Below are 14,769 nucleotides of genomic sequence, written 5' to 3'. Positions count from 1 at the left end.
TACTGGAACATAGTTTATGATCAATAGACATTGCTAAACATTTCATCCACAGAGTCCAACAGCAACACTAAAAAAGAAAAAGTTAAGCTTTCAGCCCACAACAAAGATTTCAATATTGGGCCCTTAAACAGCAGAAAATTAACTGTAGAAGTTGTCAGTACAAGGAAAACTTATTCAGTATTTCTATCTGAATAATTTGCTTGAAAAAATTCTCTAAAGCTTTGCTTTAATATATTGAGCTACAGAATATGCTTTTTTTTGAAAGGAAGTCAAAAGAGAATTCGATGCAGTAATACTTTGTACATTGTAAAAAAAGCACACACACAGACCAGTAAAACTGATACATTTTCATTAGAATGTGTTCCCTTATTAACTGAGCCTAACTAATTTGAAGTTACATAGGCAAGGTAAGGCAAAGATAAATTGCTACTCTTCTGGTGGGATATTAAATTCAACATGGATCTAGATTTTTAACAGATGTAGAAGATTCTTGTTTAGAATCATTTTAACACAATTTCTGCTCCTTCAGAATGAAATTCAGTGACCCCTTCCTTGACTGTTTTCCTTCCTAACCATAGGAAGAGGAACTGAAGACTCCTAGTACTGACTACACTTTTTATTGCTGTAGTAGGGCAGAAGCCTAAATTGTGGCATTTTCTTGATTTCACCTGGGTGAGAGTCAAGAATACGGATACAAATTTCAAGAACTCCTTCATTTGGAGGACTCTTTGGGTAATGTGCTCCTGAAGGACATAATCCATGAAAATTCCCAAGCAACTGACTCAGACAACTGTTTAACTAAAAAGAAATCTTTAATCTAAAGGAATTTTAAACAGAAACACACTGAAGGTAGTACAGCTCTGGAGAGAATCAAAAGCAACATGGTACTGCTACAATCAATTTCCCACTGGAAGGACATAACTAAAAGATGAATTTTCAGCACCTTCAACAGTGAGAAACCATTGTAAGGAAATTAAACGTCCTTGGAACAGAGAGAAAAAAGCAGAGGGAAACAGCAAAAAAAACCCAAACAACTCTGTGTACCGTACAGGAGATATGCCTACAAATGGCTAAAATGCTGGCTAAACTGTTCTGAGTTAATAACAAGGCTATTTTTACAAATATGAAGTTCTTTGTATTTCTTAGCGGACAGTGACTAAAGTCTGAAATTCACAGGAAAATTTTGTAAGAGTAAAGGTTTTCCTATTAAAAAAAGACAGTTTGTCCAACTTACTGTTCCAGATCTCTAGTCAAATAGAAGCACATAAGCAAATCAAGAGTTTCTTCAAAGAAAACCGCCTACTCTGACAGGCCATTATTTCCCACTGTGGCAAAAATTTACAGTTAGCTTCACTGAATTAGGGAACCATCAGCAAAGAGCATGAGCTACACTGACAAACAAGAGCCTCATACCTGGAAAAAAGTGACACACTCTTGGCAAAGTACATTGCAATCATTCAAATCCCAATAAGCAAAAGCAGGCTGCCACCAAGAAACCCATGGCACAAGATGTTTGCAGCAGTTGCCACAAAGGTGCATCACCCAGTGAAGAGGAATGTAAGATACAAGCCTGATCAAAACACAGTGTCAGGGTATCCTCAATCTTAAAAAAGGAGTCAAAAAACATTCTCTGCATTCAAATAGGACAGAAAGGTATCCTTCAAAAAGACAAGTATCCAAATGATAGGCTGATGTTAAAAACATACTTTCAAAGTGCAATAAGGTCTTACACAGAGAAAACTAAGAATTAGCTAGTTTATAAGGCATCACTTTTAAAACTCATTGTGGATAGCACTGACTTAGTGACATAAGTTCAATGTTAAATAAGCCAGCTGAGTGTCAAAGAGAAGGCTGTTATCCCTTTACTGCTGAGGGAGCTTTTTGTGTCTAGTTCAGCTAGCCAAAACGGTTCAACGCCTGTGATGTCCAGAACTGGGTTTATACATATGGAGTTAAACAAGCCATCTTCCCATATGAGAACCCTATAGCACCATGTTTAGCCATGGCTGGTAGAGGACAGCCATGGACAAGTTAGGATGTAAATGGGCCTCAGACTGGGCCCAGAAATCACCAGAACAATGAATGTAAGACACACTCTGGGGGTGCTCAGGCATTAGGATTATAGTTGAAGTCAGTTTTATTGTAGGAGAACACAGCAAAAGGATAATGCAAAATATGGTATCATACTGCAACAATACCTGAATGAAGAAACAGTTCCTAATAAAAAAAGCTAGTAGAAACACTTAGTCCTTTAAGGTTATTATGCAGCATATAGTACACAAAATGAGGAAAAACCCCTAGTTCATGTTGTAACGAGATACAGTCTGAATAGCAAACAACTCATAAAAGGTAAATAAAAGCCCTCTTCTTAGATTACACTTCTCTTTAATTCCATTTGTGGGTATAGTTTTTTTATTCTGTTCTTCAGTAAAGAGCTGGAGGACAGCAACGGCTTAAAGATTCACAACACTGGAAGAAGTTTAACACTTAAGTTGAAATTTCCAGAGTACACAGCAAGTGAAGGGGACAGAAGTAATGAAAAATATGAACACTTCACTCTTTTCTCACAGGTATTTGCAATGGCTATAGCAAAGAAGAGAGTGCATATTTCACATTAGGACAAAAGCAAGACTAGTCAAGATTATTTTTGCTTGTTTGCACTAGTTTATGACCGTTTCATGCCAGAACATGCTATAATATGCTTGAAGAAAAAACAGTAAGCAAGCTATTTGTAATTATTTCTCTACCAGGAAATTATCCTTCAAGATACAACAGTCTAATTTTTCAAGGATAGGAATTACTTTTGACAGCATAGTGATAAAACAGGTCTACATTTTTTTTAAATAAAATAATTTTTAAAATTAAAAAAAAAAAAATCGCTTCAAAGATACCAGAAAGCAAAAAAGGCAAGAAAAATTATATCCTTTAAAGCGTAACCCAGTGACAGCATTACCATTACAAGCACAGAACATCTTTTTTAAACTTACCTCTCCTCCGTTAACATACTCCATCACAAAACACAAACGATCCTTTGTCTGGAAGGAATATTTCAAGGACTTGCAAAGAAAACAGCAAAACCAAACCAATTATCATCTTGTATTAACCCAATTTCTTGCACTTAAACTGTAACAAAATTTAATTTTATCCTCTTAAGCAGACAATTCTGACTTGGTGAGAACTTTCAGAGTAATTAAAAGTGTAACCTCCTATCTGGAGTTTGAGATGAATTAACACAAAAATAGTCATGTCTTCCCTCATCTCTGCCATGTGGCCATTGATATGGAAACACCATTCTTGTTAAAACAAAATACTAAATAGTTACTAAAATACACAGTTTTCTACTGCATTTCTTATTGCCATACATGGTACCAGCTATTCTCACTCATCATATTTTATGATGTCCACTTCCACAATGCCCATGAAGACAGAGATTACCATATTCTTTTTAATTTCTCCCAAATAAAATCTTAAAAGTGATCTTAACCTCCAGCCTGCTTTCATTTCCAAAGCAAGGACTTTCTAGTTTCACATACTATGCAATGTTAAAAACATTGAGTGCCAAATGAATGTATTTATTTATGTATCATTTAAAAACTGTAACAAAAGTTATTCTCTTAATTAAAATTTTTGACTTATCAATATTGATTTGATTTTGCTTGAAAAAAATAATACCAAAGAAAATCTACAGATGCAGGCTTGGCCTAAAAGAAACGAAATGCAGTAGAACTACATGTAACAAAATCGTAAGGAGACTCATGTGACGTAAATACTGCATGTCTCATTAAAATATTTGTTTAATAATATTAGAAAGATATAAAGATACAACTGCAGTGACATTGTAGCATGATTTGATTGCAATTACACCTACTCCTGCTTACCTTTACACTCTAATTTAAGAAACTTTGGGGGACCTCATTTCTCTTGACTGAATTCCCAAGAATATTTTGGCCAAGCAAATCCTCTGCTTTCTAAAGGGTTTGTTTATGATTTTCTAAATAGGAAAGCTTCCATGTTATACATTGATATTTTAATACAAAAAAGAAAATAATTTTTCCCTATGTTAAAATACACATTAATTATCTTTTGAAATCAAAAGATTTCCTAATATATTCTCAAAGGAGAGGAATCAGAATTACTTCTACAGAAGAAAGTCAGCTGTAAAATTAAAACTATTAATCATATTCTATTATGAATCTCAAAACTTTCATCTTCTTTTCAGTATTTTCCTTCTATTAAATATTAACCATATGAAGACAAAGACATTGAAGCAGTGGAGTTTGAGTTTTGTTGCTCGATGGGCTACTTACATTGAACAAATAGTTATTTTTATCATTTTATTGAAATCTTAACTAAGTTTTCTTGGTAAAAATTACTTACTTGACACTGTGTGAAATCAGTAACTTTTATTAAAAAAGTGTTCATATACAAAAACCACAAAAAATTGCACAAGTTACATTCTATAATTAAATTTGTCTTCAGTGCAGTTAAGCTTTACAAAATTATTAGAAACTTTATTTCTGAACTCTTAAATACATATTCTGATAAAGGATATCATAAGCACCAGATAGCTACTGCTTGTTTACAGAGCATCATGAGAAAGACTTCAAAATTTGTTTGCAAATTATGTTCATAATGCAATATCCATCGTGTTGAAAATTACCTGCAAATGTACTTAAAACTAATTCCTAATACTTACTGTTAAAAAAGGGTGTCTGGTGTTTTTCAATACTCTGCTTTCTGTAAGCGTATGAGCCACTTCATCCTGAGAAATAAAGAGTAGAAGAAGTATCTCTGAATTAAGACATAAAATTGTTAATTAATTAATTATGTGGAAAAGGTCAACACTTCCGAAAAGAGACAGCTACAGTACAGCTTTGGAAAATGAAAGAACCTGAAAGGAACATGAAAAATAATTCACATTTTTTGAAAAAAGATTTTAGAGTAAATTTAAGTTTGGCAAAATACAATTTAATGTATCTTATTTGATTTTATTTTTCTTATTTTCTTGCTTTAAAATGAAGTCTTTAACTTTATATCCAGTGCAGGGAAGGAAGAAATTATAATATCGGATTTGATAGTTTAAAAATACAGTCATCACAACTTTGCAGTTCTGGTATGAATCATCAGAACAACACACCTACAGAGAGATTGACTCAATTTGCAAGAAACGTACACAGATAGTAACTGACAGGCAACTATAAAACCTAGTCTAACCTAGCCTAATGTTAAGTAAAGCCAGTTTTTTGGTTTCTAAACATTTGCTTGGTTTGGTGTTTGTTTTGTTTTTCTTTAAAACAATGTAGCCATACAAAACCCTCTCCTCATCCCCACGGGCTGTCCTAACCAGCCAAGCGAGCAGTGCTCCTCAGACCAGGCTCAACCTCCTTCCCCGAAGACACAGACCTCGTCCATGGGAGGCGGGAGATGCGAGACATCCACACAACCCCCATTTCCAGACAGATTTTGAGAAAGGGGCAATTCGGAGAGAGACAGTGACACTCTTCTGTCCGTGAGCCTGAATGGGGAGGATAAAAAGCCCTGTGCCAAAGGGAGAGAGAGAAACTAACTCGGTGCCCCCAAGAAGCCCACCCGCGCTCGTCCCTCTTTGTGGCTGCGGGGCGAGGGACACACCAAAGGCAAGGAGGATCCTGGAGGGGTGACAGCAAGGCCCCAAGGGCAGGGGTATGGCCCCTCACACCACCACTTTTGTGGAGAGCAGGGGCCAGGCAGGGACAAGGGGGAGAAGACGGTGGGAAGAGGGCTCACCCTGTGCTGCAAAGGCGAGTCGCTCCTAATGACTAGGGAGAAAAGCAGAGCATTTAGGAGGTTCATATTAGGTATACACAGCCATTTTATGCAATTCTACCAGTAGTACACGCCAGGAATCCCCGCTCCCAGGTCTGCCAGGGGCTGGACCTAAAAAGCCTGAGAGCCACTGGGCTGGTTTGGCCATTTTCTGTAGCACTAAACTGCTGCTCAGTATTATACAGAATTGAAGACTAACTTAGAGCAACTCAAACTTCAACCATAATCTCACAGAAGTAAATATATTTAGTCAGAGTATACTTTATTATTGCTACAAATAATACCAACATAACATTATTGTACTGCACTTGCTTATCAGACTGTGCTCTGAAGATAAGGTATTATTAAACTAGAAAGTAAACACAGATGTCCGGAGTTTTAAATTAGACTTTAAAAATTGTCACAATAGGAAGTTAAACAACAACAACAGAGTTAGTGGTAATAAATTATGATGCCATTTAGCTGAATAGAAGTGCAACACTGAGTGTATACACTACAACCACATACTGTGGGGGAAAAAAAAAAAACACTTAAAGGAGAAAAGCGAGCCTGAAGTTTTATTTATTTTTTTTGTTTTTAAACCTCAGTGGTTCACCACATATGGGGCATAAAAAGCTAGCAATGGCCAGTTTTTCTGGCATTGCCTCAGAAGTTTGTAATACTGGTAGCAATTCCCTGGTACGCATAATATTAATCTGCCATGAAAATTTAGGATCAACAGATTTAGTCTGCACTGGGCAGATGCTATACAGCCTTCTAGATATAGCTGTCAACGCATCACTTTTCAGCTTCATATTATGCTGTTATAGGTATGACCTTCTATAGTGTGTATTATATCACATTATAGGCTGAGCTGGGACTGCAGATCTATTCTACCTAGTGACCATATCCTTAGTACTGATCTTCAGAGTTAAATGTTTTTGATAAATCCCCGTGGCATACTTACACACTGACTAGGCTAGACAGCTAAGTTCAGACTCAAGTCTGCTTTTGTTTTCAGTTTGGGGTGGAGTGGAAAAACTGGTATTTGGTGACTATAGGGAAAAAACCATAATCACTTCACTTGTGAAGATCTAAGCATAGTCTATTTTTTATTCTTTCATCAGTTTCTTATCAATATACAACCACACTACGGAAAGCTTCGAAGGACTCCCTTCAAAACAAAATTCCAGTTCTAAGGAAGTCAAATTTAAAAGACCGAAGTGCTCCCATTTTCATCACAGGACGAAAGGCATGTTTCTTCATACACTTAATCTTCTTATTAGTTTACAAATAGGCAGAAAACCATACCCTTGTCTGCTTCAGGGAGTGCCAGGTTCTGCCCATCCTATCACTGAGCTAGCTTTCTGTTTTCAGGTAAACAGATCAATGAACAGTTGCATCCCTGATCTCTTCAAAATTACTCTGGCTTTATACATACTTCTATAAACAAGAATTTTTGCTCAACAGAGAGAGACGAAGTTATCTGAGAATCAGTTTTAGCTATTCTAAAAATTCAGTGATACTGCAGCAGCCAGCAAAGTGAAAGGAAAAACCCTAAAATTCAAAAATGTGGGGTTTATTTTATTGATACAAAGAAACAAGTTGAAATGCTCTGGTGGCTGGAAGGGTATAACCAAGAAGCAGCAGAAGCTCACAGTAGTCAGACGTAAGACTCCCCTGAGGACCCCTCCAGTGCCATAGGTAAGCAGAGCACTGCGGAAGGATGTCAGGCTGGAGACTGGGCCACGGCATGCAGCGAACAGACTCTGAGACCCACAGGCAACCCACAGAGATTGCTGCCATTTATAAAGTCTTACAAGGAAGGCCACTGAGATGCTCCTTCCCATGTAGAATCAGGAGAACACAGCAGCAATACTCTCTTTTCTTTCGGTATCTCCTGATTATGAAGAAGAAAGGGCACTCTGTTGTTGTTAGTCCAAATTGTATACATGCCGACCATGTGAGACAGCTGCTAAGGGCACGCAGAACTCACAGGTCAGTCTCTTCTCTGCTGAAGACGTAAGTTTTAAGCCTCTCCCCCTGCACCAGGGCTGGTTTTAATGAAACTCAAGGAAATCTAATTGGTTTTGAGGTTTCTACTCCTCTATCAAATTTAAGCAAAACCAATCAACACATTCGAAAGTTATTAGAAAGTGAGTGACATATAGACATATGAATATAGACTGCAAAACTCTGTAAGCCCTGCTTTCATAGGCCAATAGGAAAATTAGAAAAATCTGAAGGCTATTTTAAAATAAAATGTATGTAAACCACAGTAGTTCCCATCCACATTCAGTTTTTACAAATACTCGTATTGTTAGCCTCAAGCATTCAAAATTCTCAGTCAGATCCACATCGCTCAAAAACCTCCTTACTTAATAATTGGGATTATTTTTAATTGCGTCTCATGGTGGTTAGAGCATGTAGGTTTCATGCTCTCAACTTGTTCTGTGCAAGTGGGATTCAAAACTGTAGAATTGCTAGAAACAAAGCTCAGAGTAGATGATCTTCAAGTTTAAACTTAGTAAAATTATGACGAAGCACAAGAGCTAGTAACACTGAACTAATCAAGTTTAAGTGACTGGACAATGTCAGTTTAAACCACTTCTTCAGACTTCAGCTTCAGACTTCTCTTGTTCCTCAAAAACTGAAAAAATGAAATTGTTAGTCCCATACACAGCCATCTTATCTAACAGCAGGAACAGAGCACAGGCCCATTAAATTAATTGCATTTATCTGAATAAACCTGCATTTGACTTAGAAAAAAACTTTGAAGTATGTAATATACCCCACAATACACTTTTTCTTGTTTTAAACTAACTTGGATTGCACTATCTTCCTGCCCAGTGAACTCTCTCAATGCTTTAGCATGCTTCAGACTGTAAGACACTAGAAAAAGTCATGCAAAATGGGTACACATACATTTTTGTACTCTTGTTTTCTGAAGATACACACATATTTCTATCAAACTCAGTTACCACCAAAAATCAAATACACCTTATGTATTAGATACTGATTATTCCATTCAAAAAAATGACCCAATAATAAAACTACAACCTTCCTTACCTTTGCAATAATGACTTCTTTTTTCAAAATCTTCATAGCATAGTATTTCCCACTAGCCTTCTCTCGGACCAGGATAACTTTGCCAAACGTGCCTTTGCCCAGTAGTTTTAAATAGTCAAAATCATTCATTGTCTATAAGGAGCAAAGAACGAGGATTAGCAAGACTTATGCTATCTAGTTCCAATATGCACACAAGTGTGTCCGGATATAACCAAATGCTGTTACCAATATAGTAAGAACAGTTTACAAAAATAATACGATTAAGTTCATAACAGTTAACTGTATCCTTAAACCACTAAGATATATTGTTCGATCCTATTATTGTAGTTCTCTGAAGTCAAGTACTGCACAGTATACTACACACACACACTCTTATTTTTACAAAGCACACACAGAACAAAGTCTTAGCCTATAACAGCGTTTCATGAATGCTCCACATCTAAGAAAGCTGATCAACTCATGTATTACCAGCAACACAAGAACGTGGCACATCAGTAGGTTTTGCGTAACAGCAACCACTGCACTGACGGCTTTTTTGAAACATGCATGATCCTCACTGCACTATTCTACCAGTAAGACTCTACACCACTCTTTGCATTAGAGGTGGACTTTTAAAAATCTGAATACAGATTACAGTCACCTGGTTTTTACATTAATCAATCTGGCTCTGAAAAGGAAGAGGTGGCAAGTTTTCCTCTTTTATGTGACTCCATTATAGTGACCGTTCAAGCATCTAGTATCACCCTAGTTTTGCAGGTTAAACGTAGTACATCCAAGAGCTGGTTCCACCAACAGACAATTGGAGTCCAGTAGGTTTATCAGCTCAAGTGGAGTGTCACACACTGCAAGAATATGACCAGACAATCTCAGATCCCAAAACAGTTTAGCCACTTTCATGAGCACAAAGCTTGAGTCAATAATCACCTTTGTTCTGCAAGTTCATTTCACTGCCAGTTCAGAAGCATCAACCCTGTGCTCTATGCATTAGATGCAAAGATGAGGATGTAGAAAAAACAGCACAATACTGAGAATGCAGCAACTGCACAGGGTCACCTTGGATTGACAGCAGGGTTTCTTTGGCCAGCTCAGGGCCAATCACTGCCTTACACTGTGTGTTTCCACAGCACATCTTTCAGCACATTGTGTTACTGGCTTGGTTGCAGCACCACATAACCACATACAGACCGTTAAGGCACCCAGGAACCTTGAGGAAAGCAGTTAAAAGCTCTGAAAGACAACACACTCACCTGGTTCTTGTTATAGTATTGTCCTGCAGTATCAATAACCTTCCTTTCTTTGTGACTAATACACCTTGAAACATTTATAAAGAGTAATTATACTCCAAGTCTCAGTTTTGCTAAGTTAAATATATTTAATCATGTTATGTGTGAGGAAAAGAAAAGACTGTGCCTTATCTTTCATCTTCCTAGTGTCTCTTTCTATCACTAGTTGCAGCCCTAGGCAGTTTTCTTGAATACTGGCATTCCAGATAAATTTCTACTTGTGCCTTCCACAATAGAATTAGTTCTTTCCTTATCCCTACCAGAAACACCTCTAACAGTGCACACATATCTCACACACATTCCAAGTGTAGAGCTATCAGACATATCCCTGGTGTGCAATCAGAAATAGTGGCAGCAAAACATTCTCTCTTGTGAGAAAGAATAAAGGGCAAAATTTCCTTCTGAAATTATTTACTCCTTTAAGCTCAAGTGCATGATACTATTACTGTGGATCTGAAGTTGCTGTCAACAAACTGAAAATAATTTATGCAACTGCTCACTCAGTCTGAAATCTGCTCACAGAAGGGGTAGAACTGAAGTTCCATCAACCACTTTAATGCTTTAATTCCTTTGCTTTAAAGTGTTCAACTTGCAACTTAAAAGCTGCAAAAGGTCTCCAACAGACTATTTAAGGTAACACCTGGATAGCTGGATATTTCAAAGCTTTATTAAAGAGAAGATGCTTTTCATATATCAATTTTCCAGCTATATCAGCAGGAATTAAATCTTTTTCCCAAGCTTGATTGGTAACTTCCAAGCAAACTAACCTTGGTGATTTCCATTCTTTACTCCCATGCTTAAGCATTTTGTACTGTCAGATCTTGTTTTGCTGCCAAAACCACCTCAGTACAGGAAGACCAAAACTGCATTTATCCCAGTAAGAAATATGAGTAACAGAAATTTCAAAGGCTCAGTACAATTTTTACCTAAAGCAAATCCACACAAGTGAGTGTAAAGTTAAAGTTTATGACCACAGACAAATCCTTAAATGGTCAACTTTTCCAAAAACTAGTATAATGTGTTACAAATACTGATGCATGATGTAGTATGTGAAGTTGGGATCCAAACACTATGTGGGTACTAATACTTAATCAACTAAAGGCAAGAGTTCTCAAATATCACAATCAGTACTTTGGAAAGTGAGGTTATGTACTTCGAAAGTTCGATGATAATCATCAAGCAAAACCAACTGCCTTTGTGCTAAAGCAGTGAAAATTGAGAAAAACACATGAAAAATCCTAAATGCATTCAAAACACAATTCAGGCAGAAGATGAATAATTCAGGGCAAAATCCTCTGCATCTTCAGTCACAAGCTATCACGTTCCCTGATACAGAATGGCCAACAGCTTTATTGATAAAGAATACTGAGCTAGTGACTGTAACAACTTACCACTTCTAAGAGTCAAAAATTTATGGGATCACAAGCAGTCTCAAAGGGTAACTTTTCCCCATACTTCTGATCTTCTTTGAGAGGCTGGACTTACGGAGGGACCACCAGAGTCTGAATAAAACCAGCTCAGAAAAGCAGCCCTTTGCCCACACACAGAAGGAGGATCTTGGCTCGACTGATCACTGCTATGGGTTTGATGCTAAGGGCAGCAAGCCAGTCAAACCGAAAGACTCATTCGCCCAAAACTTGCTTACATAATGTTCATCAAAGCAAGCATGAATCTAGCTGGAAGCTCAGTGAAAACAAGTTAAAAAATATAGGTATATTTATAAGAGGAAGGTAATGGGTTTGCAAGATTTTGAACCATGGCTTAACAGCAGGTTACGGCAGTAGTGCTAGTTCTAAGAATAAAGTCTCCTGATGCTCTCATTCTTTAGAAGCTCAGCAGAAGGCTTAGAGATGATATGCAGTGCAGGGTAGCTCAAAAAGTCTGCCAAAGAACACAAGACCTTGGGAGATAAAAACACAGATGCCATAGCTAAGGGTGTACTGAAAACTGGTGGAAAAATATACTTCCTAAACCTGAGGGATGTTGGTAAGCAAGTTTGGAGGCTCCCGTAAGATTGGATTACTTGATGATTACTTGATGATTTTCCCACCTTTTTCATTCCTACCAAACTCTGAGAATTGAATCTTTTTCCTCATTACATTACTTTTTGGTTTCCTCTGAAAAAATCTACTCTTTACTCATCCTGCACCTTGCAAAACAAATTTGTAAACAAAGGAAAAACAATGAAGCTACAGGAAACTGCACTAACCAAAGAACCATACGATGTTCAGCCTTCTGTAAAGCCTATTTCCTCCCCTATGGATGATCTGTTCAAAAGAATACACCCTACTACAGGTGTTGAAAATTCCTACCAAAGAACTAATTTTTAAATATTCCTGATTTGCACAAAGATTATACCACTTGGAGTTTTCATCTGACTTCATCAGGAAGAAACTCTACTTACAAGGAATAGCACAGCAAGAAATAAAAGCAGTTTGCTAAGAATTTCTAGTGCTCCATATTTTAGTGACGCTATTACTGTAAAACTTAAGTGGCACACTGACATCATTAAAAAAAACTGGAAAAAAAAAAAACAATGCTTTTGGTTCTTCCAGCTAATCTGGCCAGGGACATTGCTATCACGTCTGTTCAAATCAAGTTCCACATCCTAAAGACTGTTTTCTTTGTAAACCTTTTGCTACCTTTTTGGAGAAGAACAGGCCCACTACTCTCTTGTCTTGTTTCTTAATCTGATTATGCTCTTCTACTCATATGTATACCCGCTGGTACATACACAAGCAAAATTCACTGGGCTTACATGTAAAATCAGGTGACAAAACAAGCTTGTAGGACACATTGTGCAAAAAATCCCTGAAATGAAAAGAAATCCAATACCAAAAAAAGCAATAAAAATGCATTAAGTCATTATAACTGAAATGGTTCTGATTATATTAACAACGACAAAAGCTTAAACAGAAGCTTTTCAGAAACATTCCTACTAAACAGAAATAGTTCTGAAAAAATATATTTTTCCCAATTTCAGTTAACACAGAGGGAGTGACAACTCCCCCTCATTATGGTCACTTAATATTTTTGATTTCAAAAACTTCTGAGAACCTTTCGCTAGTCTTCCAACAGTCAGAAATCTGCAGGGGGATTTTGAGTTTTGGCAAAAAAAAAATCCTTGCGGTCATCAGTATGCTCTTCAAAAACTCCATCCTGCTCTATTGTTAGGTGTTGAATATCACCATTTTTCATTTCACCTTTGTTCTGTAGAGTTTGCTTTTGGCTTGTTGCCAAGGCCATTAAATATTCTGCAGCACTGCACGTGCACTGTCCCAGCATCTTATTTCAGCATTTCTTAAAGCATAGGCGGCAAGACAGAAACAAAACTGATCTTCCTCCTCCTCCTGCTCCCACAACCCCTTTTGTTGTATGGGAAAATGCACTGCACTGTGAACAAGGAAACCATACATTCCAGATAAACTACCTCTATTAGACAGCATTAATTTTGACACCTTGAAAATGCTTGTTGCTATGCAGTGGTTTTGTATTCCACTAAGAGGATACACAGGCTTGGAACAGTGCTCAGATCTTTAATAGAGCAAACCCAAATCCCTTCCACATAATCACACTGCCTCTCAGAAAGACTGACACTTCTCAAACGCTGCCTCTGTCTTGCTGTCACTTATCATATTTTACCCTGGAGCACAATCATTAAGCATCCATGCCGCAAGGCTAAAAGTTCAATGTCAACCTGACAATGTACGATGAGAGTATCATTACATCTGTATGTAATTAGTTTTTACCTTTTTCTATAGCGGAAAAAGATTGAAAAATTGCGTACAATGAAACAACATGAACGAACTACGTTTGCACTGCAAATTCAAGTTCTCAAAAGTTAGGACATGATAGAACTAAGATTTCCTATGACACCTTTGTTATATTCATAAGGGTATAGTTTTCAGCCACTGATTTTTCTATGATCCTTGCTTCATATAGTGCAACGAACAAAACATGCTCTACGAGTAAAGGCACACTTTCACTATTTCTTTTCAGTGTTCATCATTCAAAGGCATTCAGTTACATTAGCTATAAGACTATTTTGCTCTGTCAGCAGACTTCCACTGAGTTTTCTACACGTTTCACTTCCAGCTAAAAAGAATGTAGCCAGTCCTATAGAAACATGTTATTATTTCTCACGCAATTTCGATACATTTCTTGAGTGATGTCAATCCTGTATAGTAAATGAGAGACATCTGTTCGAACGATCCATTCTTCAAGAGTAGTCCGTACTTACAGAAAGTAAGGACAAAATGGAAACACAAAATAGTAGCAAATTTTTGTGCGGCACTGAATCTTTAAAACATGCTCTTAGTTGCGTGTTTATCCTGTTGACTCTGGAGATACAACTACAGGTATGTTATAGCCAACAATGTACATATTCCTACCTACACCAAAAGCTGTGAAGGACTGCAAAAAAATAAAACATTAATTTCTCTTACTTCACTGAAAACTAAAGCAGAGTTATTTTCCCAGATAGCAAAAACCAAGGTCATTAAAAGCCAAATCCTGCTAGCCTTTCTCATGCAAATTATCTAATTTGTACTGGGTATTATTTGCATGAGAAAAGGGGCAAATCGACTTGTCTAAAGAAAATATTTTATTACATACTTCTAAAAGAGTAAACAAA

General features: G+C 37.0%; 1 protein-coding gene across 1 annotated transcript in view; it reads right to left on the bottom strand.

Annotated features, from left to right (window-relative positions):
- The window catches only part of AKT3 (AKT serine/threonine kinase 3), a 71,559-nt gene that overhangs the window by 41,461 nt on the left and 15,329 nt on the right, over positions 1-14,769 (bottom strand). The window contains exons 4-7 of the mRNA XM_059832285.1: positions 13,564-13,566; positions 8,854-8,985; positions 4,697-4,762; positions 2,988-3,056 (exon numbers count right to left, since the gene is read on the bottom strand). Of these exons, the coding sequence (XP_059688268.1) occupies positions 2,988-3,056; positions 4,697-4,762; positions 8,854-8,985; positions 13,564-13,566 (270 nt within the window). The remainder of the gene's footprint in view (positions 1-2,987; positions 3,057-4,696; positions 4,763-8,853; positions 8,986-13,563; positions 13,567-14,769) is intronic.

The sequence above is a fragment of the Gavia stellata genome, chromosome 2, assembly GCF_030936135.1.
Source record: "Gavia stellata isolate bGavSte3 chromosome 2, bGavSte3.hap2, whole genome shotgun sequence".
NCBI lineage: Eukaryota > Metazoa > Chordata > Aves > Gaviiformes > Gaviidae > Gavia > Gavia stellata.
The sequence above is the reverse complement of the archived record's forward strand: the minus strand, read 5'-3'. Positions and strand labels throughout refer to the sequence as shown.